The sequence below is a fragment of the Castor canadensis genome, chromosome 16 (genome assembly GCF_047511655.1).
Source record: "Castor canadensis chromosome 16, mCasCan1.hap1v2, whole genome shotgun sequence".
NCBI lineage: Eukaryota > Metazoa > Chordata > Mammalia > Rodentia > Castoridae > Castor > Castor canadensis.
In genome coordinates, this window is record NC_133401.1 from 7,781,859 (window position 1) to 7,806,323 (window position 24,465).

At 39.5% G+C, this 24,465-nt stretch overlaps 1 protein-coding gene across 10 annotated transcripts in view; it reads left to right on the plus strand.

The window, feature by feature from the left end:
- The window catches only part of LOC109678509 (uncharacterized), a 171,492-nt gene that overhangs the window by 20,637 nt on the left and 126,390 nt on the right, over positions 1–24,465 (plus strand). For 2 of the 10 annotated variants that reach the window (XR_012442764.1, XR_012442765.1), the window contains exons 1-2: positions 8,798–9,378; positions 11,741–11,942. The exons of 5 other annotated variants lie outside the window; for them this stretch is intronic. Coding sequence is in view for 3 of the 5 variants with exons in the window: in XM_074058344.1 (XP_073914445.1) it covers positions 17,914–19,143 (1,230 nt within the window). In the remaining 2 variants the exon portion in view is untranslated. Of the gene's footprint in view, positions 1–8,797; positions 9,379–11,740; positions 11,943–17,430; positions 21,333–24,465 lie in introns of those variants that run through there. 3 more of the 10 variants (XM_074058345.1, XM_074058344.1, XM_074058347.1) reach the window with 3 other exon arrangements.

A 24,465-nucleotide genomic window follows, 5' to 3' on the forward strand; every position in this document is an offset into this window, starting at 1 on the left:
TAAAACAACAATTATTAGTCTGAAAGCTAGTGTAATTAGGTTTGTAGCTTCATGTTTTGTTTTCTACATAGTTTAAGAAACCAATGCCTTTAAAGGAATTATTAGTTTATGTTTTGGGCACACAATGTATAAAAATATAATTTTGTGACAAAGGGGCAGAAGAGAATGGAAGTGTAAAGGAGAATTTTTTTGTTATTGAAAATAAGCTCATACAAATTCAAACATGGTGTTATGTTAAATGTAATCTCCATGATATCCAGAGATAACAGCTACACAGTAAACACAAAAGGATATGAAAAATTTAAACATTTCACTACCAAAAAGTCAACTGAACCTAAATAAGAGAGAGAGAAAAAAAAAATCTACAGTGACTTAAAAAAAAAAAAGACAAGTCTTTCCAGTAAAAACTTTAAATCAAGGGGGTTGGGGAAGATGGTACAAACAACATATACACAGGTAAGTAAATGTAAAAAAGTAAATAAATAAAAGGAAAAAGAAAAAACTTTAAAACAATCTGAAAAGGAAATTATAAAAGCAATTTCAATTACGAGAACAAAAGAATTAAATTGTCCAAAGAAGTGAAAGACATATAAGGAAAACTATAAAACATTGCTGAGAGAACTTAAGACATACATAAATGGAATTACATCCCCTATTCATGGATTGGAAAACTTTGAGGTATTAAAACATCACTAACCAAAGAAATCTATAGACATCCCTGTGAAAATCCCAATTCTTTTCAGAAGTATAAAAACCTTGAATACCATGCAAGAGGCCTTAAGTAGGAGAATCCAGGTCCAGGTAAGTTCTGAACAAAAACATGAGAAATAACAAAAAGAACCAGAGGTGTGGCTCAAGTGGTGGAGCACCTGCCTAGCAGGCACAAGGCCTGAGTTTAAACCCCAGTAAGTTTTTTTGTAAATGTCCATACAGAAACTTCTACATAAATGTTGATAGCAACATAATTCATAATAGCCAAAAGTACACACAAACCAAATATAATGGCTAATCTTGATCGTTACCTTGATGGATTAAGAAATGTCTAAACTGTGCCAGGTGCTTAGGGCTTACGCCTGTAATCCTACCTTCTCTGGAGACTGAAATAGGGAGGATCTGTTTGTTGCCAGCCTGGGCAAATAGTCTAAGAGACCTCATCTCCAAAATAACCAGAGAAAAATGGAGTGGAGATAGGGCTCAAGTAGTAGAACACCTGCTTTGCAAGCACTGAAGCGCTGAGTTCAAACCCCAATCCCACCAAAAAAAGTAAAAATAAAAAGGAATGCGTAGTAGTAAAGCACGCTTTTAGATCTTTCCAGAGAAATTAGATTGTGAGTACTCTCACATAATGAATGATTTAAACCACTGATGACATTCTTGGATCCAGTGGCAAAAGGTAGGAGGGGTCCTGGAGCAATTAGGTTGGGGGGTATCCTTGGGACTGTATTTGCCCTGGCCCATTCCTCTGTTCCCTTTTTGCTGCTTCCTGTCCACCATGATGTGAACTATCCTGCTACTCTATATACTCCTGGCAAAATGATGGGCTGATAACTCTGAAACTGTGAGCCAAAATAAATAATCTTTCTCTTTAAGTTGTTTAAGCCAGGCATTCTATCACACAGAAAATAAAAGAACTCAGGTATTGGTCACAGTGACACCAAAGTAACTAATACACCAAGTGTAAATAAGCTGATGAATGGAAAAACAAAACACGCCTTATACACAAATGGAGTACTATTCAGCCACAAAAAAGAATGAAGTATTGGTATTTCCCACATGGATAAATCTTGACATGATACTAAATGAAGGCCAGATACAAGAGTCCATGCCTGTATAAGTCCATGTACATGAAATGTCCTGAAGAGGCAAATCTGTAGACAGAATAGGCAGTACATTTGCAGGGTGTTGAGGTGACTGAAGATTGGGGATTAACTGGGAGTATGTATGGGTGTCCTTCTGAAATGATAAAAAGTTCTGAATTTCAACAGGGCACCAGTGGCTTATGCCTGTAATCACACCTACTTAGGAGGCTGAGATCTGGAGGATTGAGGTTCAAGACCAGCCTGGGCAAACAGTTAGCGAGACCCCCTCCCCATCTCCAAAATAACCAAAGCAAAATGAACTGAAGGTTTGGCTCAAGTGGTAGAGTGCCTGATTTGCAAGTGCAAAGCCCTGAGTTCAAACCCTAGTCCTACCAAAAAAACAAAAACAAAAACAAAAAAAACAACAAAGTTCTGGAACTCAACAGTCATGATGATTGCTAACTTCATGGATATACTAAAACCCACTGAACTGTATATTGGAAAGAATATTATGGTGGTTTAGTTATATCTAGATAAGCTCTAAAATTATAAAACTTACCAAAAAACATAGGAGTAAATCTTTGTGTTCTTAGGTTCACCAGCAGTTTCTTATAAAATCAGAAGAAACATCAGGAAAAAAATGGATTGCTATGTTTTGGATGTGGTTTGCCCCCCAAGGGTTCAAGTGTTAGGTGCTTGGTCTTCAGAGTGGTAGATGGAGGTGGCAAACTTTTAAAAGGTAGAACCTAGTGTAGAGGTCAATAGGTCATTGTGGTGTGCCTTTAAGAGATCTGTGGAACCCTAATCTCTTTGGCTTCCTGTTTCGGTGATACGATCTCTTAATGTCTGCATATACTCTTACCATTTTGACGCATCTTCTGTGACATCCTTACCAGAACTGATTTTACATGGGCACCATACCCTCTAACCTTACAACTGCTAAATAAAGCTCTTATTTACAAAGGTAGTCTGCCTCAGGGAATTTCTTATAGTAACAGAAAAATCAGACAAAGAAAGATAAAATGAACTTTATCAAAATTTAAAACATTTTTGCTGCAAATAAAAGCATCAAAAAATGAGGACTGAGTGCATGGCTCAAGTGGTAGTGTGCTTGCCTAGCAATGGTGAAACCATCAGTTCAATCCAATGCAACACGAAAAGAAAAAGAGAGGAATGGGAGTTGGGCACTGTGGCACAGGCCTGAAATCCCAGTACATGAGAGGTGGGAGGATCTCAATTTCAATGCCAGCCTGGTATACACGGTGACTGTGAGGCCAGCCTGAACTACATAGTGAGACCCTGTCTTAAAAATAAATAAATAAAAATAAACCAAGCATAATGACCCACACCTGCATCCCAGCACTGGGAACGCTGAGGCAGGAAGATCATGAATTTGAGATCAGCCTGGGCTACCATAGCAAGACCTTGTCTCAAAAAGCAACAACAAAATCCAAATTTAAAAAAATGAAATGTGGGAAAATTATTTCAAATCTGATAAGGAATTTGTATATAGGGTATATAAATACCTCTTTTTTCTTTTGGTGGTACTGGGTTTGAACTCAGGTTATTTTTGAGATGGAGTGTCACTTTACTACCAAGCTAGCCTGGACCATGGTCCTCATTATTTGTGCTTCCTCACATATCTGGAATGACAGGTGTGCACCACCCTACCCAACCATTAATTGAGAAAGAATCTTTTTGCCTGGGTGGACTTGAACCTTGACCTTGATCCTCTTAATCTCTACTTCCTAAGTAGCTGAGATTACATTATTACGCCACTATACTGGCCTCTTGACACTCAATAATAGAAGTACAATGGCTGATGTGGCTAATTTTATGCATTGACCCGACTTGGGCCAGAGTGATGTTCAAATATTAGATGTTTTTGTGAAGGTTGTTTTAAGGGACAGTGAGCATTTAAGTCAGTAGACTTTAAGTAAAGTAGATTACCCTCCACAAATGGGTAAAACTCAATCAGTTGAAGGGCTTAATAGAGAAGACTGAGCTTCCCAATGAAGAGAGAATTCTATCACCAGTTTCTTTAGACTCAAACTGCAACTCACCCCTACAGATTCTGGACTTGCCAGCATCCACAATTGCATGAGCCAGCTCTGTTCCTTTTTTTTTTTTTCCTTTCTCATTATGTAGCCCAGCTAGCCTCAAACTCGAGATCCTTTTACTTCAACCTTCCAAGTGCTGAGATTAAAGGCATTCATCACCCCACCCACCCAGTTTTCAGTTCCTTGAAGTCAATGTTTCTCTTTATGTATAATATCCTACTGGTTCTGTTTCTCTGAAGAACCTTGACTAATACAAAATGCCAATTTAAAAAACTATTAAAAAAGCTATCAGAACAAATGAGTAAAGGATTTGAATACACGTTTAGATATACAAATAGCCAATCAACACATGAAAACACACTCAACATCATTAGTCATTTGTGGGGCTGGGGAGGTAGCTGTGGGTTTGATCCCCAACACTGAAAAAATTTTTTAAAAATTAAAAGAATGGCTGTAACAACAGTTACCAAACATTTTAACTAGAGGCTGCAAAAATGTATCTTACAGAGAATGTCTGAATGAGATAATTGTGGGAGGATATGTCTTTTTTAAAATACCGAATTGGACGTTAGAATGGTTGAAGACCTAAGTGTGTATGGTGCAACTACATTTATCCACAAAAATGTAGAATTTCTTTGTGACCTCATAGTAGAAAAGACTTCTTTTATAAGACTTTTTTTTTCTTGGTGGTACTGGGCTTGAACTTGACCTCATGCTTGCTAGACAGGCACTCTATCACTTGAGCCACTCCCCCAGTTGAAAAAGATTTCTTAAATAACAATTCAATACTTAAACCACAAGGGAAAAATAGGTAACTCTGATATTAAAGGATTTGTTCAGTAAAAAAATAATTAACAGAATACATACAGAGGAGGATATCAAGAGGCAAAAACTGTCAGGGAGTTAATATCTAGAAAATACAAGAACATTTGCAAATTAACAAGAAAAAAACAGTAATCTCAATTGAAATTTGAGCACAAGGCACAAACATGCAATTTATAAAACAGAAGCTCAAAAATCTAAGAAGCATGAGAAGACGCTTAAAATCACTGACAATCAGAAACTGCATAATAATTTATACCTTTTGTAGTAGCCATGAAAAAACGGATGCATTCTAGTGTAGGGATATGAAAACACTCATGCAATACTGGTGGGAGTGTGGACTTCTACAACCAATTTGGCACTACCGAGTCAAGGAAACTTACATCCTATGAGTCATAAATTCTATTTCCTAAGAAATTCTCAAAGATGTCCATAAATAGATATGTATGAAGACCTTTCATTTCAGCATTTCTTGTGGTTGTAGAGTATTGGAGGCAATTTGGAGTGTCTATCCTCTGGCAGAGTAGGTAATTAAATGTGATCAGTGCCCTGACATTAATATTTACATAGTGTCAAGTAGAATGTAAAAATTTCATGCATAATAAAAAGTAAAAAGGAATAGGAGACCTAATATTCACAAAGGTAAATATATATATAACATACATCTTTGTAAGAACATAAGAATAGAGATAAAATTAATCAGTTTTTTGCATGAGATAATCTTTAAATGATTATCAGTATACCAAATAACATGTAAGATAAACTAACAGCAGCCCAAACAAGTATATTAGTATTTATTTCCTAACCCTTAGCCAAAATGGACTACTTTAAGGTTGACTGCTTCTGAGTACAAGTTAGAAACGACTATTTAACTACTTTTTCAGAGATAAAGCACCTGACCTTTAAGAAAGTTTAAAGGAAGGCAGGTGCTGGTGGCTCATGCCTGTAATCCTAGCTACTCAGGAGGCAGAGATCAAAAGGACTGCAGTTCAAAACCAGCCCGGGGAAATAGTTTGAGACTGTTTCTCGAAAACACCCTTCACAAAAAAGGGCTGGTGGAGTGACTCAAGTTGAAGGCCCCAAGTTCAAGCCCCAGTACAACAACAACAACAAAAAAAGGTATAAAGGAAAAAATACTTAATCCCTTCCGTTCTTCAAAGAATTTTTTGTTGTTGTTCCTACAAGATGTAAGAACTTGAGCTAAAAGGCCTAGGAAAACGAACAACACAAACTCATAAAATCTGTATGAAATACGAGGTAAAAAGATGAAGCCGTTGGTAAGAACCAAGTTTATACAAAGAAGCTAGGTTTGCTTCTCTACAGAAAGTGAAGGGCGGCTACCAGCCTAGGGAAATGATGTAACGCCTTTCATAGGAACAGAACAGGAGCTCAGCCAACACTCCACATTCCACCTGGGCGTTACCAGCCAGCCTGCGGAGCAGCACCTCTCGCCCTGTCCACAGTCTTCTTGGATTCCCAGTGCTGCAGCTCCCTTGGCCTTGAACTCCTTCTCCCTCCGCACGGTGAAGTGTTCATCTTCAACCTAGGCTTCCTGAACCTGGTCAGTCTCAGGTTCTTTCCCTCGCAGACCCGGGAGACCTTCTCCACCACTGCTTCTTGGCCTGCAGTGATGGGCCACGGCTATGGCAGCTCAGGGGCCCAGACAAGGGGCCTAATTTGGCATGATGGCTGCTTGGTCAGCTGACCCCAAATTAAACATTTTGAATGAGTGTTTCCTGTGGAAGAAGAATGGAAGCAGGATATGGGATTGAAGAGATGATAGAGGCTGGGTGTGATGGCTCACCGCTGTAATCCAAGCTACTCAGGAAGTGGAAGTGGGAGGACTGCAGTCCAACATCAGCTGGGGCAAAAGGGTGAGACCCTATCTGAAAGCAAACTAAAAACACAAAGACTAGGAGCGTGACTTAAGTGGTAGAGTGCTTGTCTAGCAAGTCTGAAGCCCTGAGTTCAATCTCCAGTACTGCTAAAAATAAAAAAAAAAGAAGACTGACATGGATTAGTGAGCCTGTTCAACTCATACTGAGGTTCAGAGGATGGCTAAAAAGTACACACTTATCTTTACTGCATACTCTTTATATAATCATTTTACTGTCAATGTTATTTCCTCTTAATTTTATTTCAAAGTTTTTTCTTGTTGGCACCTCCAAAAAATTAACATGTAATGGTTATGATATTTTTGTCTCCTTCTTGACTTAATGGAAATGCTCCTAGTATTTCCCGGTTAGTAACTCATCTGACTTTTAACAATCAAAGACTTATAATTTATTTTCTTGTGACCATTTTACTATGGTCACTATGATCCCACAATTACTCTTGTTAAGTCAGAAGAGAGTAAGAATTCCTATTGAAGAATGAAATCCAGTGTGGGACCAGTATACAGGAGCAATATAGGTATGGAGAGGGGACACAGATTCTCAACATAGACTTCAGGACATAATGAACTGAGAAGACAAAAATCCATTTTCAAGGAAATTCAGGTGGGAAGACTATAGACTTAATGGCACTAAGGAAAGGGATTCTCATTCTGCTTTTTACTTCTGAGAAACTCCAGCAAATACCCAAATGATTTTAATACCACCTAGATCACCAAGTCCTTATCTTCAGAAAATACTACCACTGTACCCTTTAATTTTTATACATAACATTCTCAACATGAAAGGACAGCTTGTGTTCAGATCAGTAGGAAGACTCAACCTCCAGACTGGAAAATAGTAACAAGTCATTTTACTCACCTACTTTAGGCCAGAAACCATAGGTGTCTTCCAACCCAATGGTCCTCTCCTGCTGTTTCCCCAATATGTATAATTTGCATGTTTTGTTGCGTTTGCCTGTGCATGAACTTTAATCAGCTCAACTGAGTTACTCAACTCTCATCAATTGAATTGATCAAATGAAAAGTCTTTTTTCTTTCTTCTTTCTCTTACTACATCCAATCCTTCAGCAGGTTCTAATATTTTCCCCTGTATCTTTAAACAGATCACGATTTTTGTAGCAATAAAGGAAGGGGAGTTGATACTGAGTTAGCCACACATGTGGCAAAACAATTAAGAATATCTAATATTTAAAATATTCTTAAATAACTTACAATTATGTGGGAAGTTAAAATATCACTTAAATGCCAGGTGTGGTGGCAGAAGCTTGTAAGCCAGCACTCAGGAGGCAGAGGCAGAAGGGGAGTTTGAGGCCAGCCTGGGTTGTCCTCTCAAAACAACAACCATTTAAAAGAAAACATAAGGCATATATGTATACATACATTTGTGCATGCACATACACAAATACATAGGAATATATAAAACCAAAATACTCAGCACACAAGATAATTGAGCCACATGCCAATCAGTAAGAGGCAATTAGGAAGAGCAAGGAAGGTATTCCCAAAGAGAAATAGTGGATTCTAGGTTACTTGCTAAGTCTGATAGACATTTGCAAAGAAGGAAAAAGAAAATGCCCCACGAAAAAAAATAAAGCATTGCAGGAACAAAGATACCTTACATGTGACCAGATGTCACAGCCCTTATTTCCTCCTCCTCTGGGAACTCTCGGAGGACCGAAATGGGAAAGAAGAGGACAGACCTTCCCTGGGGCTAAACCCGTCATGGGAAGGCTGTCGAAGGACACTGGCACTTCCATCTCAATTTGTGTCACAGAAAAGTACCCCTGTCCGGTCAAAGGCGAGCTGTGTTGCGATCCACATATTACTTTATATGACTTACAGTCATAAACAGAGGCTCCTCAAATCCACACACACAGTTCTGCAGAGTCACACAGGCTCTGTCACAGCATCCTCCACCCCCCCTGCCCACAATGCTGCAGAGTCACCATCCCATCTGGCAGGAAGATGCCACATTGTGCCTCGAAGCCACAATGTACCTTCCCTACACGTGTACACAAAGAGGAGTGCGTGGTCACACAACCACACACCCCACGGGGACGTACAGTCACATCCACAGCGCTGCCCACGACCACACTTTACCATGCATGTCACGGGGACTCACAGCCCACCGCACATGCGCACAAGGGGTGTCACAGCCACAGCACACACTCTGGACACACAGTCACTTTACAGTTTCAAACCACCCACTCTCCAGCCTGTCTCGCCCAGGCTCAATCCCCGCCCTCCCGTAGCTGTCAGTTTGTGGTAGAGACCAGCACTGCGTTCCCGTACCGGTGTTCTCATCCGCAGCCTCGCGAGAGGCGGAGCCGAGGACCCGACGTAGTCTGGGAAATGTAGTTCAGCGCCGCCCCGCTGAGAACGAAATGGCGCTGGGCTCGTACCCCGCTGAGCGGGTTCTGTCCATCCCACAACCGCACCCGGCGTCTCCTGGAGATCCTCGGTAATAAAATCAGCCCTGTGTGTTTGAACTGAGCTCATTATTCTGCCTCTCCCACAGGTAAACGCAGGTAGACTTTGAAGAGAGTCCTGAACCTCGGCCTACTCACACCCTCTGCCATCCCCAGGGAAACAGAGTCCCATAAGCTCCGGCGCGGACAAGCTGGCTCGGGCCACTGAAGCTCGTGGTGAATGTAGTTCGCAGTCACACAAGTGAAGGACGAGCCGGCACCAGCGGCTTCTGCGTGTTTCTGCCCAGCACGACCGGCGGAGACCTCGGGGAGAGCAGCGCCGGCGGAGTGCGCAGGCGCGGGCCGTGACTCGCCATGGTCGCCTTTGTGAGCCGGTGAGTTAGTTGTCTCCGCGGGGCAGGACCTGGGTTTGGGTCGGAATCGTGTCGAGGAGGATGCAGGGGAGGATTGGCGGAGGAGAGGCTGGGGAGGCCGAAAGGGGACAGGGAAAGGGAGGAAACGGGAGAGTTCCAGGGTGGGTGACCAGGGCGGGGTTGCAGAGTTAGACGCTGGTTCCAAGCTTGTGTGTAGTTTTGTGAGGTAGTAACCTCGAATCCTCACATTTCGCACTTATAGTGAAGGTGCATTGTTCTGGAAAATAAGAAAGGAAGAAGGAATTGAGTGGATAAGTAATTTTTTTTTTCATTTTTCTTTTATTATTCATATGTGCATACAAGGCTTGGGTCATTTCTCCCCCCTGCTCCCCCTCCCTCTCCCCCCCCCCAATACCCAGCAGAAACTATTTTGCCCTTATTTCTAATTTTGTTGTAGAGAGAGTATAAGCAATAATAGGAAGGAACAAGGGGTTTTGCTGGTTGAGATAAGGACAGCTATACAGGGAGTTGACTCACATTGATTTCCTGTGCGTGGGTGTTACCTTCTAGGTTAATTCTTTTTGATCTCACCTTTTCTCTAGTACCTGTTCCCCTTTTCCTATTGGCCTCAGTTGCTTTTAAGGTATCTGCTTTAGTTTCTCTGCGTTAAGGGCTGGATAAGTAATTTTTAGGGGGGAGAGGGGCTAATACGAAAGCAGACCCACTGCAGAGTAGAAAACGAAGTCATTTTTTTTTTAAGCTTTCCATAAAACTTGTTATTGGGTGCCGACAGACACTACCAGTACGTACTTTCTTAACACTTTGAAGAAACTTTACCTGAGTTCAAACACCAGTACCGCCAAAAAAAAAAAAAAAAAAAAAAATCCAAAAAACAATTTAAGTCTCCGTGGTTTTTCAAAGAGCCGGGCATCTGACTCCTAATTTGACCAGGTTGTCCCAATTCCAAATGGCCTTTGTAGATGTGTGAAGCACATTTTTTCTGTCTACAAAGACACTCTCTTCAACCATTTTGTTACACACTTAACATCTTTCAATACAATGAAAAAGCAAAATGACTGTACAAAAATTCGTATAAAAATAATAGTTTTGATGTATACAGAAATAGTAAGTTATAAAGAAGATAGGGCTCTTTTTACTAACTCTGATGTCAGTGTTCCGAAGTTTCTGGACTTGATCATCTTCTTTTTTCACCTCTAAGTACTCCATCAACAACAGCATTCTATTGCTATAGTTTGGTCTTACACAGATAACTAACAAATGTCCATTTTTACTTGAGGCTTGTTCTGAGCTCCTAATCCATATATCTGACTGCCAAATGGACAGGTCCAACTGGAGTTTGCACAAGAACTTCAAATTCTTTATATTCACAATGTCATCATGATGGCTCCTGCTTGCGGTCAACCTCCATTCACTATTGACCATTTCATAGCACTGTCCAGACAAGGTTCTAAAGCTATTACACCTTTGTAAGAGTAAAGTTTCTGCTGGGTGCTGGCGGCTCACACCTATAATCCTTGCTACTTGGGAGGCTAAGATTGGGAGGATCAAGGTTGAGACCAGCTTGGGCAAATAGTTTGAGAGATACCATCTCCAAAATAACCAGAGCAAAATGAACTGAAGGTGTGACTCAAGTGGTAGAGTGTCTGCTTTGCAAGCATGATGCCCTGAGTTCATGCCCCTGGCGTACTCCAGAAAAACGCAGAATTTCTGAGTAAGTTAGACCCTTTCATCTGTCAAATCTCAATACAAGTTGGAAACCCAGTTTCTTCATAACACAATGTTTCCTGTATCAGCGAATGTGCTGATTATGGGGCACTTATATTTAATTTCTCCTGGAGGAACCTAACCTAGGTATTATATTAGGGCTCTAAAATTTTTAAGAGCTCCAAGTTATAAATACTCTCAGAATAATTCCTATAGCTAGTGGAGTGACATAAGTGTAGAGCGCATGCCTAGCAAGCACAAGGCCCTGAGTTCAAACCCCAGTATGACCAATGAGAAGAAAAAAAAAAGAAGAAGAAGAATTTCCTATGTATTTTGTCCATATTTCTCAAGATTGGTGACTTTACATTTATAGGAAGAATGCTATGGGGCAAAATGATAGGCAAGCATTTGACTTTAATCAGGAACAAGGCCCAATGAACCTGTTCAGGTTGTGATTATGTAGACCTGTGGCAATTCAATCTCATAGTTTTTTCTGTGTATTCTAAATTCTGAAAATAAGGTACCATCTGTCTCCCACATCTGAAGTTTGTTGTGCTTTTAAGTGATAAAAATAGGTTTACATGAGATGCAAAGTACAAATACTCTTTCCATGTGTGAATATGCCCATGTCTCATGGTTACTTTGTTGTTTTTCCCAGGCCAGCTTCCTCCTGCATCCCTAGGAGCCGTGCTTTCCTTACCCTTCAAAATCTCTGAGGCTTCGAAGGACTCAGCCTGAATTCTGGATGTTGGTTTGTCTCACAGCCATAAAATCCAAGCTTGGGTCGCTGTTCTATTAAAAGTTTAACAACAGATCAGAGCAATGAATGATTAAGAAGGAGTGTAAAGAAGACTCTGTAGGTAAGTGAGAGGGAATCTGGCAGGTACAGTTATTCAGTGAGAGTTTACAGCCTCTAAATTTTTTTCAGCCTTTTTTTTTTTATTTCTTATCAGTACTAGGGTTTGAATCCAGGGTTTCCCGGCTACTAACCAGGCATTCTGCTGCTCAAGCCATACATCTAGTCCGAAGTTTTCAGTTAGTTCTTATCCTTTTGGAAAGACAATTGCTGGGAATTCTTTGGCTACCTGAGTGTCACTTCCAGATATTCTTCCTGCTCTGCATTCCTTTTCTCAGGTTATGGAAAATTAGTTGTCTCTCCAACCTCTATTTTGGATGGCAGCTTCCCTATTTATAGCCTTAATTTTGATTTTTTTTTTAGGTTTTTGTTTGTTTTGTTTTGGGTGTACTGGGGTTTGAACTCAAGGCTTTGCTCTTGCTAGCCAAGTGCTGTACCGCTTGAGCCAGCCTCCAGCCCTTTTTGCTCTGGTTATTTTGGAGAGAGGATTTCACTTTTTGCCCAGACCATGACACTCGTTTGTGCTTCCTGCCAAGGGTAGGATGACAGGTGCATGCCACCATGCCCAGCTTTGTCCTCATTGAGAACTTTTTTTGCCCTAGTTCGTCAGGATCCTCGATCTTCCTGATGTCATCTTCCCAAGTAGCTAGGATTACAGAAGTGAGCACCTAATGCTGACTGATTTTTACAATTTTGTTCATGTTTGTTTTCTCTTTTACTAACATTCTCCATTTTTCACTTCTCCCTACCTGTGTAGGCTCATTTTCTTAAGCATTCAGTCCTTCGTTCTTCCATAATCTTTCCAAAATTAGTGTGTAGATTCTTTTCTTTAGAATTTACCTTTTGGGGGCTGGATGTATGGCTCAGTGGTAGAGTGCCTGCCTTAGTTCAAACCCCAGTACTGCCAAAAAAATGATTAATAAATAGATAAAATTGAACTTTCTAGCATTTCTACAACTTTCATTGTTATATACCTAGAGCTGAATTTTATCCTATTAGTCTTAATTCCTAGTCTTATCATTTCCAGCCCTCTTGGTTAACATTTCCTCACCTCCTAGTCTTTAATAGTATTGCAAGCTTAGAAATTACTACTGAGTTCTACTAGTTAATTTCTCTGTTAATTATAACAAGAAACAATATTGTAAGTTAATAGAAAATTAAAACAGTAGAGTATGTCTCCTCCTTCCTAACCTTCAATTCTCTATTCCCCACAAGCACCACTGTTAAGTGTCTTGTGTATGCTTCTAAATGTTTTCATGTGTATACAAGAAGGCTTTCAAGTAGAGCAATGTCATGATTCAACTGTGACAGTATTTCTGCGGATGATCTGCTGAGAGTTGTTGAAAAGATGGAAAGGCAAAAGTAGCAACACCAGTAAGGAGTCTATTAAATAAGAATATAGGAATTGATTTCTTGCTCATGTAACAATCATGTGGTAATCCAGATTTGCATGGTAGCTTTGGTCTTTGGTCCTTTAAAGATCAAGGGTTCCTTCCAGGTTGTCTCTTTCTTAACTAGTTGTGATTGGAGGTGGTTAAACAGTTCATCTCATTTCCAGCCAGATGGGAGAGGGAGGACTCCCTATGCTAGGACAGGGTGTCAGGCAGACTTTGTGTAAAAGGCCAGGTAGTATTTTAGGCTTTGTAGGCGGTAGGATCTTTGTTGCATCTGTTCAGAGCAGGCACGGTAGCACAAATGTAGTCACAGGCAATAAGAGAGTGAATGAACAAGGCCATGTTCTAGTAAAACTTTTTACAGAAAAGGTAGTGGGTATAGTTTGCTGACCCCTGTTCTAACAGGTTCCTATCTACATAGAATATAGTTTAAGAGTTTGCTTGCATTTTTTTTTTTTTATTTGGTGGGACTGGTGTTTGAACCCAGGGCTTTGGAATTGCTTGGTAGTTCACGGCTGCCCAGGCTAGCCTTGAACCAAGATCCTCCCAATCTCAGCCTCCCAAGTAGCTAGGATTATAGGAGGGAGCCACCAGAAACTGACTCATTGGAACATTTTGAAAATATTTTTTAAACCACAAGATAAATGTTCTTAAAAGGACAGTGTTGCCTGATATTCAGATGATATTGCCTGGTTCAGCATTGTTATGACAGTATATGTGAAGGGTGTTGATGTAACATCTATAAAAATATGCGGGGCTTTAATTATGAAGGAGATGTAACTTTTTATTTTCTCATTAAGAATGTAGTACCTTAAGTCTTCATCTGTTATGTATTATATTTTCCCAAATGTAATGAATTTAGAAAGTGGTTGGAATATTTAAAATAGATAGTAATTCTGTTACCTATTGAATGTTTAGTAAAAGTCACATGGTCCAGTCATCGATGCCTTAGGCTTAGGGTTAACGAAATACGTTAACAAGTTGCCCTTTTTTTTTTTTTTTTTTTACATTTTCTGTTTCTGGCTTTAATTTCATAGGTTAAAACCAAATTTCTTATTTCCCATTATTTCTAAATCATCTTTTTTCCTTTTTCTTTTCTTTCTTTTATGCCTTTTTAATTTTTTCCCCAACAGTCAATTCATGAACTTATTATTTCTTTTTCAGCTTTGATTAATTTCTTTCATTGTTATTAAGTTTTCTGTTTTTCTTGGGGTTTTTTGTTTGTTTGTTTTTTCTGAGTTTCAACTCAGGGCCTCACGCTTTTAAGGCAGGCGCTTTACCACTTGAGCCACTCTGCCAGCCCTTTTTTCTGTGTGTTTTGGACATTGTCGAGATAGGGTCTCTCAAACTATTTGCCCAGGCTGTCCTCAAACTGAGGTCCTCCTGATCTCTGCTTCCTGAGTAGCTAGAATTATTAAGCGTAAGCCACTGGCTCCAATGGTACTGGGAACTCAGGGCTTTTTCAGTATGCCATTTTACCAGCCCCCTGTATGATAAACAATTTTTAACAAATATTTAAGATCCTCTTACTATTTCTAGCTGAAACTTCACAATAATGTGCTTTAGGATGGATCTTTTAAAATGGAATGTTCTTTCTTACTTGATAGGCCAGTCTATGTATAGACTTAATCTATAATTCTGGGATGTTTTCATGTATTCTGTGAATTTTATTTTAATTAATTAATTAGCTTATTCATTTATTTATTTTATTTTTAGAGGTATTAAGGTTTAAACTCAAGATCTTACACGTGCTAGGCATGTATTCTGCCATCTGAGCCACACCTCTAGCTCTTTTTGCTTTAGATTATTTTTTGGAGAGGTTCTCACTTTCTACCTGGATTGTCTGGAACAGCAATCCTGCTACATATGCTTCCTATGTAGCTGAGATTAGTCGTGTGTACCACCATGCCTAGCTTTTTTGTTGAGATGTGGTTTTACTGACTTTTCCAGTGTGACTTCACACCCTGAACCTCCTGATATCTGCCTCCTGAATAAGTGGGATTATGGGAGTGGACCACTGTGCCTGACCCTCTGTGAGAATTTTCTGCATTGGTAATTTTTTTGTGGTACAAAAGTTTGAACTCAGGGCTTCATGCTTACTAGGCAGGTACTCTACCACTGGAGCCATATGTCCAGCCCTTTTTGCTCTGAATATTTTGGAGACAGTGTATTGCTTTTTGCCCAGGCTCCCCTGGACCACAGTCCTCCTATTTTAAGCTTCCAGTGGTCACTGGAATGATAGGCATGTACTACCACACCCAGCATTTTTCCATTAAGACAGGGTCTCCTAATGTTTTTTGCCCAGGCTGGCCTGGAATCACAGTGCTTCTGATCTCAGCCTCCCAAGTCCAAGAATTACAGGTATGAGCCACTGGCACCCAGCTCTACATTAATTTTTTTTGTGTGTGAGGTACTGGGACTTGAACTTATGGCCTTCACCTTGAACCACTCCACCAGCCCTATTTTTGTGAAAGGAGTTTCACAATTTGGGCTGGCTTCAAACCACAGTCCTCCTGATCTCTGCCTTCTGAGGAGCTAGGATTACAGGCTTCATTCCTTCTTTTTTTAATTCTAAATTTCCTGTTTTTATACCAAACTACTAAATTTTTAAACTTAATATTTTATTCTTTATTTCCAAAAGCACTTATTTATAGAATCCTGTTAATACTTCATTGCTATAATTTCTTTTAGCTCTTTGTGATATTAATTATACTGCTTGTTTGTTTTCGATACTGGGGATTGAACCCTGACCCTCATGCATGCTAGAACACTCTACCACTGAGCTACACTCCCAGTCCAGTTGGGTTTTGTTTTGGAGACAAGGTCTCGCCATGTAGCACAAGCTGGCCTCAAATGGACTATGTATCCCAGGCTGGCCTCAAACTTGCTCATGGTCCTCCTGCCTCAGCTTCCCTGAGTGTAGAGATTACAAAAATAAGCCGCCATGTCCATCCAGCCCATTGTGGTATTGTTATATGTGTGTTTTCTGTTCTTTTCCATGTTTCCGTCTATCTCTCATGATCTGGTTTTCTTCAAATATTTTGTCATCTTTGGGTCTACATTAGTATTAACATTGAGGTAACGGAGGGATTATTATAATCTTTGCAGGAATAGATAAGGCTTGTAAAACGGTAAGCCACACTGTGCAGCAATCACTTAGGAACTATAACTCCCAAGTGTTTGTGCCTGTATGTGTTTTCATGGGGTTATTCTTTTAGAAAAGAATGTATTCATTTTTTGACATCTGGCAACCACCAGCATTCTTGGAGACCAACTGCAAAAAGTGCCTTACCTGGTTCCTGTTTTATAGATAAATATTTCCTCATCCCATTCTTTTCACTACTTTGCTTTTCAGCACTAAATTTGGAGCCTCTTTGTTTTACTTCTCTGGTGATGGATTTCCAGTTACTAGCAGCTATGAGAGTTGAAGGCAGCAGCAGTTCATTTTACACTCTTTTGATAAGCCCAACCTTCCACTCTTGCCCAGCCTCTGCAGTGAAAGAGCTTATTTGTTGTCATCCATATCACAGATTACCCTTGTTTCCTCATCTGCTGGCATTTTACTTAAGCTACTCAGTTCTGCCATTAATTTACAGTCCTCTATTTGCTTTCGTTCCAAAGTTTCCTTTGTCCTTTGTCCACTTGTGTCTCAGCACCTTTAGCTTTTGTGAATATTTGCATCCCTTCAGTCTTTATTACCACTCTAATGGAATTTCAGGAAGATATAGAAATAAAGACCTTGTTTAAATTCTTCTCTTTATGTTTTTCCCCATCTTAGTGTTTGTTCTGGTAGTTGCCTTGTCTTCATGTTTTCTCATATTTTACTGATTGGAGATATATGCAAAATTTTATTAAAGCCACCTGTGAATATATTTGTATTTGAGCGTTCTTTTGTACTGAGAGACTAGACCTGAATAGTCTTTTAAAAGCACATTTCTGAAATTTTATTAATGGTAGTGAGAAAATTCACAGGTTGTTAGTGATGTTGATGACGATCAGTAGGCTAATTTATTTGATGCTTACTTCAGGCCAGGGACCAAATATTTTGTACTTGTTAACTTTTTTTTTCAATGATGATTTTTTTGTACTCTTTTTTAGAAGCAGTCTGGGAAGTTTATAAACAGATAAAGATGTAATATGAAAGACTTGTGAGTTGAGTTGCATCTTTCTTTGAAAGTACAGACTGAGGAAGAACTCAGAAAACCTAGGAAACAGGAAAATATTTTCTCTGAACACAGACATTGATTCTTCAAAAGTACACTTCTGTGTATGGGACTTGGTTTAAAATAGTTTGAAACATAATTTACACTTATACATAATTTATACTTAAATATGACAGAAACTGTGTAAAAGGACCATTAATATAAAGACAATACTGTTTCATCCCTTTTTGTAATCATCACATCTCAGGATAATCAATGTGAGCAAAGTGTTCTGTGATAGATTCCACTTCATTAGACACCTGAGAATTAATATTGAAAAGAAACCATATGAATTGAGTGAGTGTGGACAAGCTTTCATCCTTGACACATCTGAGCAGATACTAAGGAAACCTAGGAGAAAATCCTGTGTGTGACAGGAATGTTGGAAAGTCTTAAGCCTGAATCAGATCTCCTTCAGCATGGTGAAATTCTTACAGCAGAAAAACCTTATGATTGTAATGAGTGTAGAGAAACCTTCAACCTGAAGCAGAACTTCATAGAGCGTCAGAAAATGCGTACTGGAGGGAAACCATGTGAGTGTACTGAATGTGGCAAAGTATTCTCTCGGGTCTCATCCCTCAGTCTGCATTTGAGGAGTCATTCAGGGAAGAAATCGTATAAATGTAGTAAATGTGGAAAGGCCTTCAGCCAGCAGCAAAACTTCCTTTCCCATCAGAAACATCACACTGGACAGAAACCTTATGAATGCGGAAAGGCTTCTGTTCAGATGCCAGCTCTTATTAGACACCAGAAAAATCATACAGGAAGCAAACCATATGCATGTAAGGAATGTGGAAAAGCTTTTAATGGCAAATCATACCTTAGTGAGCACGAGAAAATTCATACTGGAGAGAAACCATTTGAATGTAGTCAGTGTGGAAGAGCCTTCAGCCAAAAACAATACCTCATTAAACATCAGAACATCCATAGTGGAAAGAAGCCCTTTAAATGTAATGAGTGTGGAAAAGCCTTTAGCCAGAAAGAAAATCTCGTTATCCACCAGAGAATCCACACTGGAGAGAAACCTTACCAATGTAAAGGGTGTGGGAAAGCCTTCATTCAGAAGTCAAGCCTCATTAGACACCAGAGAAGTCACACAGGAGAGAAGCCCTACACATGTAAGGAATGTGGAAAAGCTTTTAGTGGCAAATCAAATCTCACCGAACATGAGAAAATTCATATTGGAGAGAAACCATATAAATGTAATGAATGTGGAACAATCTTCAGGCAGAAGCAGTACCTCATTAAACATCATAATATTCATACAGGAGAGAAACCCTATGAATGTAACAAGTGTGGGAAAGCCTTCTCTCGAATCACGTCACTTATCGTACATGTGAGAATTCATACAGGTGATAAACCTTATGAGTGTAAAATATGTGGAAAAGCCTTCTGTCAAAGCTCATCTCTCACTGTGCATATGAGAAGCCATACAGGTGAGAAGCCTTATGGGTGTAATGAATGTGGGAAAGCCTTTTCTCAGTTCTCAACTCTTGCACTACATATGAGAATCCATACTGGTGAAAAACCTTATCAATGTAGTGAATGTGGGAAAGCTTTCAGCCAGAAGTCACACCACATTAGACACCAGAGAATTCATACTCATTAAAACTCTTTGAATGCCTTGGATTTAGGAAAAACTTGGGTAGAATTTACATTTAATAACATGTCAGCAATTTTATTATACATGAATGTTGGAAATCCTGCAGCAACTCAAAACTTAAAATACAATTTAATAAGAAGTATGAGTATAATGAAAGCCTGTACCCACCAAATTTCCACAACAAATATTACTAATACTGTACATTTAAGAGCATTCTCATTAAAGTTAGGATACAGTCTTGGACACCAATTAGTACATTCCTGGAATTAATGCATTAAGACAATAATATGAGAGAAATAAGAATTTGAAGAGACAAAATTATTTTTGTTACATACTTTTCTACATATATAATTTGTAAAACTATAATCATCAAAATTACTTGTTGATGCAGTTGTAGAAAATTGAGACTGGGACAAAATATTGAATCTAGAAACATGCATGAATTTATATGGAATTAGTAATTCACAGAAGTGGTATCCCAGATTGGTGGGGAAATCATGATAACTTAAAAATGGTCTCAGGTAATTGACTCTGCATATGGAAAAATATACTGTGTCATCATCATGCATTAAAATATTGTGAATTCCAAATGTATTGAAAACAATGTAAAAAGCAAAACAATAGCCTTGGGATAGGAAAGAATTTGTAAACTAGATTCCAAAAAATGCAACTGTTACTCTGGAGTTTATGTACATGTACCCAAGAAACTGACACACCTGCACAGGGAGTCATGTATTGGTCTGTCCATTGCAGCATGAATTATGGTAGCCAGGAATTGGACAGAAATGCTTGTTGCTTGTAAAATAGCAGAACAAAATGTGATATAGTCATACAGTAGAATACTCTGTATCAGTTAAATGCAGCAAATTAAATCTACACAAACGATAAAAAAATGTAAAGGAAACTGAAGTGATAAACATAACGATACATGTGTGAATTTGAATAAAATCAATACTAACCAATCCTAGTAAAAAGCATTAGTTAAGAACAAAACACTTTCTCTAAAACTATAAAAATGAATCAGAAGAATACACATTCAGTTCTCAAAAGTGGTTGCCTCAGCTGAGTACCAGTGACTCATGCCTGTAATCCCAGCTACTGAGGAGGCAGAGATCAGGAGGATCACAGTTGAAAGGCAGCCTGGGCAAATAGTTCACAGATCCTATCTTGAAAAAAACCCATCACCAAAAAAAAAAAAAGAAAAAGAAAAAAGGGGGGGCTGGTGGAGTGGCTCAAGGTGTAGGCCCTGAGTTCAAACTGTGGTACTAAAAAAAAAAGAGAAAAAAGTGGTCTCTAGTTAAGAAGGAAGGTGAAATGTGACCAAGCATGGTGAAAGGATACTTCGTTTTTGTATCTCAATATCTGTGTTTCATTTAAATGAAAGATTTCAGGGCCATGTGTGGTGGCACACAACTGTTATCCCAGCACTCTGGACACTGAGCCAGAAGGATCCTGAGTCCAAGGCCAGCCTGAGCTACACAGCAAGACCTTGTCTCAAAAGGACCAAACAAACCAGTAATAGAACAGTTCCAAGTAAATGTAACAAAACGTTAATCTGTGTTTTCTGTTCGTGTTATTTCTTTTCCCAAAAGATAGATCTAGCAATGGGGAAGCTGTGTATGAGGTACATACACTAGTTCCCCTTATCTGTGAGGGATATGATCCAAGGCCCCCACTGGACACCTGATAGTACTTAACCCTACATATATTAGGTTTTCCTGCACATGCCTGTGATAAGTTTTAATTTATAAATTAACCAGAATAGAAAATTAACAATTTACTATAGAGGATTTTCCCCTTCACTTACTGACAATTTTTATCGTCTCAACTAAAGGAATTGTTTTACAGCTTCACTCCAGCATATCCGAATTGCCAGCATCATTACTCTTGTGTGTTGGGGGTCATTATTAAGTAAAATAAGGGCTGCTGTGTAGGTTTCTGTGGACTCAGACTCTAGAACGTGGGAAAATACCTGCCCTGTTCTTAACTATTCTCTGCTGTGGAATCTGCCCTTTTGCATGGAGCGTGGGTTGCCCATGCTACATGATTGGTGATGCTGTCTTTGGTGTGAGTAGGGAGGAGGCAACCTAGTTACCATGACTGGAGCAAGAAAATTTACAATGCTTGTTGCACTCCCACATTGACTCTCATCTTCCAATTTGTCCTAATCTATAATAAAAATGATATTTGACCTCCATTTGTCTTAACTCTTGTCATGTATCTGAGGTAGATAGTAAGTCATGTGAGGAAAAGTAGTAATATGTATTCAAGTTTTTCATAAACTTGAATAAAACACACAGCGTGATATAAAAAGTGGACCACTTCATGCTTGCTTTTCCTGTGTAGTTACTTGTATAGATGTTTCTCCGTAGGACAGAGAGAATTCCAGACTTGGTATATGACCTAGAAGAATGAGTCAGTACCCTGCCCACTGTCTAGACTAGAGAGCTCGTATTCTTGACTCAAGAAAGGGAAGGTCGATTGGGCACCAGTGGGAAGGGAGTTGTTGAAATTGTGGTGAGAGAACTAAGTAGTTAGTGGCCATTTCCAGTTATCAGCCCTCTTAAGTCATCAAGAAACCAGGGGAGATGTGAACTCCACTCTCACCTGTCAGCTGAATTTCTAGAACCTCCAAATAAAGCTTTATGTCAGTAAGTCCATCTACTAGGTCCCACTGCCCATTGTGTATGTCCTTACCTACTATTTCTACTCACCATTGTTACTCCTATAACTCCTGGACTGAAACACCCTGCAAGTTCTCCAACAGTGAATCTTGTTTCCTAATGCCCCATATTTCCCTTCCCACCCGTTGGTGGGAAGGACACCATCATACTGCCTTGGGTATCTGACAGTGGACCTTGGGCCTGAAACATTTCCTCTTTCCCTTACAAAGAGGTCAGCGTCCACATGTCCTGTGCTGGGCTTAGTGCCAGTGTGGGACCATATCTCTCCGTCACAGGCCTAAGTTATATCCCTTTATTCTGCTAAAGTGTGTGTGTCACACAACATCTGGCCAGCCCCACTGCTATCTATATCTGCAGAGGGGAGGGAACAGGGCAGGTTCGTTCTGTGGCAACTGCCTTGCCTTGGGTACTGGGGGGTCCCCTGTGGCCAAAGGAATTGAGGCACATTATCACAGCTGATCCTTATTTCTTCTCTATGTAAGTAAAGCATTGTTCATCCGCATTTCACCAGATGGAACAGTGTTTCCCTTGGCAACACCAATACCAAAATGTAACAGGCAAAAGTGATCAGAGTCCTGCTCCGTGTAATGGTACACTATTTTCCCCTAGGGTTGGTAACTGGTTTATGGTCTGCTTCTGCAAGATGGATTATCTCTATCTATCTTACCATCTTTCTGTACCTCAGATTTATTTACTGGATTTTATATCTAATGGGTGGGAAAATTGATTGTATATACCAACATAACTTCAGTTTGCCACCTTTATGTAACTTAACTTACAAAAGAATTTCAGTTCATCCCAGTGTCACTTCCTTGGGGCATTGGCTTCCTCTTTTCCATGAGCTTGAGCAACACTTGGCAAAATGCAAAGAATCTGGAGATAGAGTAGAGATTCACTCAGGATTGACAAAGATGATACTTTTGTATTTGGGAAAGACTAATCCCGAGTAATTCCCCAATACTCTAAACATTTCTTCTTCAGGATACCTTCTGTCCCAGACCTGGCTGTTGATGTGTCCGGTATTTAGACTGAGAAAATGAGCTTTGTAGACTTGGCTGATTTCTTTCTGTGGAAAACAAATCAGCAGAGTTAATCTGAAGTAAAAGTGGAGCAAGGACAGTTTATTTATGTAGATTGCAATTCCATGGGGTGGGGCAACTAAAAGGAGAGAGTATGAAACTAGAAAAGCCTCAGTCCTCGTGGCTCAGAAGAGGTAAGTTCATTTTTTGGTACATTCACAAGATTCACAAGATTGTGAATCATCATTTGCAGAACTTTTTTTTATCATCCCAAACAAACTGAACCCACTAAACAAGAATTCCCATTCTCCCCCCTCTAGCACCCCATAAACTCAATTCTTTCTGCCCCTCAGAATTTGCTGCTTCTTGGTACTGCATATAAGTAACATCATACAGTATTTGTCCTGTGTCTGGCTAATTTAACTTAAAACATTCACATTGTTTTCAAGGTTCATCCATGCTGTAGCATTAAAATTTTATTCGTTTTAAAGTTTGAATATTCTGTTGTTTGTATATACCACATTTTGTTTATCTGTTCATCTGTTGATACACAATTGTTTTCATCTTTAGACCATTGTGAATAATGCTCCTATGTAAATATCTGAGTTTCTGCTCTTATTTCTTTTTGGTATACACCAGAAGTTGAATTAATGGACAATATGGTATTTATATTTTTGGTTTTTGGTGGTATTGGGGTTTGAATTCAAGGTCTTATGCCTGCTAGGCAGGTGTTTTACCACTTGAGTCACTCCACGAGCCCTTTTTTTGTGATGGGTTCCTTTCAAGATAGAGTCTCTCAAACTACTTTCCTGGACTGGCTTTGAACCACAATCCTCCTAATCTCTGCCTCCTGAGTAACTACGATTACAGGTGTGAGTCACCAGCACTCAGCTTCATATGGTAATTCTTTGTTTAATATTTTGATTGACAAATCTCTAAACTGTTCTGCAACCACAACACCAACAATGCACAAGTTTCCTATTTCTCTACATCCTTACCAAACTTTCCAATTTTTAAAAATAATATGGCCATCCTATTGGATATGAAGTGGTATCTCATGGTTTTGATTTGCATTTTCCTAATGATTCATGATATCAAACATGTACTCATTGAAATGTCTATTCAAATTCTTTGCCAGTTTTCCTTCCTCCTCCCTTCTTCCCTCCATCCCTCACCCCCTCTTTTTCTTTTAATTTTTTATTAGCATAAGCTAGTTGTATAAAGGGGATTCATTGTGATATTCACTATATGCATATACTTTGATCATATTCACCCCATCTATATTTTACATAACATTCCTCCCCCCTTCTTTCTTTTTTGACAGATCTTGCTATGTAGCCCACCCAGGTTGGCCTCAAATTCATGATCCTCCTGCCTCAGCCTCCTCAGTGCTAGGATTATAGACGTTTTTGTTGTGCCTTGGGGGTTTGTTTTCCTTTTTGAGACAGAGTCTTGCTATGTTGCTGAGGCTGACCTTGGATCCCTGGGCTCAAGCTACACTCCCACTTCAGCCTCCTGATTAGTTGGGGCTACAGGTGTGCCCTACCATGCCTGCAACTTGTCTTTTAGTTTTTTTTCTTTTTTTGTTTTTTTTGGCAGCATTGGGGTTTGAACTCAGGGCCTCA